At 29.3% G+C, this 5,216-nt stretch overlaps 1 protein-coding gene across 1 annotated transcript; it reads right to left on the reverse strand.

Moving 5' to 3' along the window:
* Positions 1–251: 251 nt before the first annotated feature.
* On the reverse strand, positions 252–4,870 carry LOC112466159 (cytochrome P450 4C1-like). Its single transcript, XM_025034092.1, has 7 exons — positions 4,760–4,870; positions 4,448–4,553; positions 3,829–3,935; positions 3,680–3,748; positions 3,343–3,511; positions 718–897; positions 252–595 (listed from the first exon to the last, which is right to left on the reverse strand). Exons 1-7 carry the CDS (start codon positions 4,868–4,870, stop codon positions 417–419), a joined length of 921 nt encoding a protein of 306 aa, XP_024889860.1. The 3' UTR covers positions 252–416.
* Positions 4,871–5,216: the final 346 nt, after the last annotated feature.

Here is a 5,216-nt window from a genome sequence, read left to right on the forward strand (position 1 = left end):
TTTATCTTTGTTTTCAGGAGGATCCGGTTTTCTTATAAGAAGATTGCCAACAACCTCGATTGCGCATAAGCAAATCGTACCTTTATAAGTCTGACATTGGACGTACAAAAGTTGTATTTATACACGACCATATTATTACACACATGCACCTTTATTGCATATAAAAAAGTATCATAAAAACACATTGTATATATATTATTATTGACTATATTAATAAAATAATCATTTTTTTATTTAAATATTTTACGTTTTATATACCTTATCGATATTATATTTATTATATTTTACTTATATTTTAATTTTGTAACCAATAATGACACATGTACAAAGTGTTACTATTACAACGTTATTATTTTTTCAGGCAAATATAGGATTTTTGTTTTGCCTTCTACAATGATCAATAATCGGTATTAGCTTTATAGGCTTGCATTTGTTTTACGGATAGGGATAAATTTGGCACGAATTGGATGAGCAGGTCGGAGTACCAAATCAACATGTATCCGAATATTTTTTAAATAATCAATAGGCTCTAAGTAGAAATTGTGTACCAGAGGAGCTATCATCGCCTTCAATTCCAGCATAGCAAATCGTTGGCCTATAATTTGGTACGTATCGTAATCCGTTTATGTAACAAGGTATTATACATTATACATTTAATAGGTACATAGTATTACATAGTATTATACATTTATCAGAATATAAAAAATTATAGCTTACCGATGCAATTACGTGGTCCAGCACTAAAGGGTAAATATGAATAAGGATGACGATTTCGGCTCCTCTCTGGTAAGAATCTATCGGGATCAAATACTTCTGGATTTGACCAAAAATTCGGATCTCTATGGACTGCGTAAATATTAAGATGCAGGAATGTCCCAGCCGGTACTAAATACGACTCTAAAAAGTATATTATACAATAAGATTTAAAAATAATAATTAAAAGCTTTATAAAAAATTTTGTTATTAAATATGCATCTAATACAACATAGGAATAGATGCCTATAGTTTGAACGTTTTAAAAATATGATGTAATTATTAAGTTTTATTAAACGTTATTTGCTTAACATTATTTTTTGTTAATATTGTATCTTGTATTAAATGTAGCGTGTATACACAATTTTTGGAATACTATATAAATAAACTTATCAATAAAGATATATAATCAAACCAAATAAGTAACCTTTACATCGACAGTGAATAATTAACATAATTAACAATAAACATTTTTTTATTTGACCTAACTGGCTATTATATTATAATTGTCATACGTTATAATACGATCATTGGTTTTGGTTAATTTATTGTCAAGACTTTTTCACCATAGGTTTTAGTCTTTCTATAGGGGTATTAATGTATAATTTTTTATGCTTATATAATATATAAATTGTCTACAGATATTATAGCCAAAGCGATTGCCTACAACTATTATTACGCACATGTAATAATTAAAAATAAGTACGTAAAGTCACGTGCGCAAATGTACGTTTGTATTTTTAATTATTATATGTCCCTTATGAAAAAGTACACTCAACTTTGATGGTCAACACCTAAATTGAGTGTTAAATTGAGTGTTGTCATCAAAGTTATGTGTCAACACTTAAATTTAGGTGTAGATTGAGTGTTGACCATTAAGGTTTAGGTATGTCGTGGATTCAATCCTCAATGATGAGTGTACATTGGGAGATTACTCTTAATGATAGGTGTAGGTTGGGGATTAAGCCTCAATGTTTAGTGTAGGTTGAGATTGATCCTCATCGTTGAATGTTGGTTTAGTATTAACAAAGTGTTAACCTTTAATATTCTATGTCGATTTAATCAGTGTCGCCATGATCCCTTTATCGTTGGGTGTCGTTTAAGTATTATTGTGTTAATTTTTGTTCAATTTTCAGTGTCAATTGACGGCTTGGTTTATTGGAAAAGTGTTTCAGATATAAAAATGGAAAGGTTTGAAGGGGGCCAATAGATGATCTTATTGGATTTGGATCCAAGGCTTGTATTGAGCCTAATAGGGCCCAAGTCAAATTATTTAAATGCAAACATTGCCATTATATAAAATGCAATATGAATAAAAAATTATATTGTATTGGCAAACATGGATAATGTAAATATTTTTTTATTTGAGCATTACAAATAATTGTGTTACAATATTAATTTTTTAAGGTTTCTATTTCCATTAAATAGTTACTTTATAACTGTAAAAGTCACAACAAAATTCCTGTTTGTAATTTGACAATTTTGAAAATTAAAATATTATATAATATATTACATAATATATAAAATATTATAATATATAAAATATTATATATTATATATTACATCCGTTCATTTATTGAACAAGAAGTTAAATTAACCAACTAATTAAATTATTAATATTAAATATTAATACAATAAAATATTTGTATTTACATTTGTCAAAATAAAAAATAAGTTTAATTATAAATAAATCAAAATAAATATTAATAATTGGACTTATTAGAAATTAAATAATTTGTTCAGATATTGCGCTCGAATTCTTTTCGCGTTTTACAACGCCCGATCGTTTCACATTAAATGGCGCGACGCGCGAGTCGTCACTTTCAAAGAGCCCCCGCCTTCTTCCTCACTTGTTAGGTGTCATGGCCGCACTTGCTTGCGTTTCTTCGAACGTGTCGAGTCCGTTGCCTTTTTCTTGACGGATTGATCGTTGCGGCGCGGTGTTCTGGAGACCAACCGAGCGAAAATCGAATCACCAGGGAGCTGAGCTCACCGCCAGGAAAGGAAGAGCTGAGGTAGCTAGCGTCCGAGAGGGAGGATCGAGGCGAGAAGTCCGGTCCAGCGAGCGGAGCCCTTAAGAAATTCTCATTGAGACGCCATATTTGTTACTTTCATTTGAGGGTTCATTTTATACCATCATTTTTAAGGATTAACCATTAATTGAAGGTTAACTATCACCTGAAGGTTAACCATCACCCAAAGAAAAACCCTTAAAGTTGGGTGTGATTTTGGACCGCCAATTGAAGGTTAACCATCATTTGAAGGTTAACCTTCAATTGGCGGTCCAAAATCACACTCAACTTTAAGAGTTTTTCTATGGTGTTTTTTTAACGGTCAACACTAAACATTGAGTGTATTTTTCCATAAGGGGTGCGCAATAATGCTTGTAGGCAATTAGCTTGTAGGCTTTATAGGCATTTGGGAATGTCGACAAACAAAGCTCTCGGTAAAATGTTGTGGGCAAACAAGCTGTTGAAAACAAAAAATGTAGGCAAACGGAGCTCTTATTAGAGCTCATACATTTGATAACATGCTGCGTAATATGTATATAAAAAAATGTATACAATAAGAAATTGGTTAGATGCATACGTAATTTTATATCTTCCGCAGGAATTCGTGATATTAGAAATACACTAGGATATAAGCGCAATGCTTCCTTTATACATCTGTCCAAGTATGGTAGGTCTTGCAATAATTTCATAGTAAATTTCTCCCCGTTCTCTTGTAACGCAGTATCGACTTCGTTCCTGACACGATCCTGCATCATTATTGTTAATGAAAAAGGCGATTCTGGTCATTGTGATGTTTTTGTGTAGAAACGATCGTTTAAAATATGTTTATATGAAATACATAATATGTATTTAATAAATAACTTTTGGAATTATTTAATTTTCCTTAGCTTAAGAATGGCGACGACCATAGATACCTGAATGTCCTTATGCTCAGCTAAAAGTGCCAAAATGTAGCACAGACCCATCGCTGTAGTGTCATGACCCTATAATCGTATTATATTGTATCATATATATCGATAAATCAAATAAGAAAAGTTGCAAAAAAGATTACAAAAATATATACCTCAAACATAAAAGTGTCGACCTCCTCCCTGATATCTAAATCAGTCAGAAGACCTTCGCGAGATGCCGCTATTAGAAGATCCAACATTGCAAGCCGTTTCCTTCGTACTAAATCGAAATATAGTATGGCCTAGTTTACACCGATCACTTGATACGCGTATTAAATAGTAAATAACTAGTAAATAAGTCTGATTATTGGCTGATCAGTTCAAATATACTATTTGATACGCGTATCAAGAGATCGGTGTAAACTAGGCCTATATATAAGCATGTCTGTATTAATTTGATAGTTTAACTTTTTGTAATGTTTTTATTACATAACATTAACTACGTTGAGAATTTAAACTATATATTTAGATTTTAAGCTGTATAATATATTGTGGAATATAAATTATATTGTAATATAAATATAAATAATAATATTATAAATATAAATAATATAATATAATATAAATAATATAATATAATATAATATAAATATAATATAATATAATATAAATAATATAATATAAATATAAATAATAATAATATAATTTATGTTATAATATAATATAAATTAGAATATAAATATTAAACATTGACCACAGATTTAAGGAACAGTTACTAATTACATTACATACTTCCTATCGGTTCTGCGTCATCTCTCTCTGCCGACGTGTCATTACCAAAGCTTTTCAAGTATTGATTATTAGTGCGATCATGATAAAGTTTTCTTTCAGCAATAATCTAACAATAAGTAAATACAGTGAATTAATGGTTCTTCAATTATTTGTATTTTACATAAATTCATTAGTAATGTGTTGTCATTATTGATTATAATTATCTTACGTTTTTATATGCGATAGAATAGAAACAATATGTAAAATATTTTTTATAATTGTTCAAAGTATAGATCTCTAAATAATATAATATTAAATAGCAATTTTACATACTTGTTCAGTAAATCCATGTAATATCTTCAGAGTCTTTTTTTGCTCTCTGCCTTTTGACGTCAACGAGAATATCCAATTGATGTAAAGCCATTGCCTGAATAATCTAAACATAATTTATAAATGTTTAGCATATTATTTTAAGAAAATGATAAATGTAACTTTATATAAAACATATGTTTATTTTTTTATATACTTCTACAATTAGTAATATTTTAGTAACTAATATAAAAAAAAATACATTTAAACACTAATAAAATTATGCTAAAGTGACATGTAGAATCTTATATAATTTAAACATTATTTATACTCCTTTCAACTATTTTATTTATAAAGGGTACCCCACGATAAGATAGGCAAAATGCCACTGTCAATGAAACGGAAAAATGACTTTGGATCTGCATAAGTACACTAAAAAAAGAATTTTCTACGATTTTTCCGACTATCCATCCCCCCTCCT

The sequence above is a fragment of the Temnothorax curvispinosus genome, unplaced genomic scaffold (assembly GCF_003070985.1).
Source record: "Temnothorax curvispinosus isolate PA1 unplaced genomic scaffold, ASM307098v1 QBEX01015941.1, whole genome shotgun sequence".
NCBI classification, from domain to species: domain Eukaryota; kingdom Metazoa; phylum Arthropoda; class Insecta; order Hymenoptera; family Formicidae; genus Temnothorax; species Temnothorax curvispinosus.

Coding starts and splice junctions, on each gene's coding strand:
- LOC112466159 (XM_025034092.1), bottom strand. CDS start 4,870: ATGTTTAGATTATTCAGGCAATGGCTTTACATCAATTGGATATTCTCG. Junction 898..3,342: donor TGCGGAAGATATAAAATTAC/GTATGCATCTAA, acceptor TATACTTTTTAG/AGTCGTATTTAGTACCGGCT. Junction 596..717: donor TGGACCACGTAATTGCATCG/GTAAGCTATAAT, acceptor ACCAAATTATAG/GCCAACGATTTGCTATGCTG.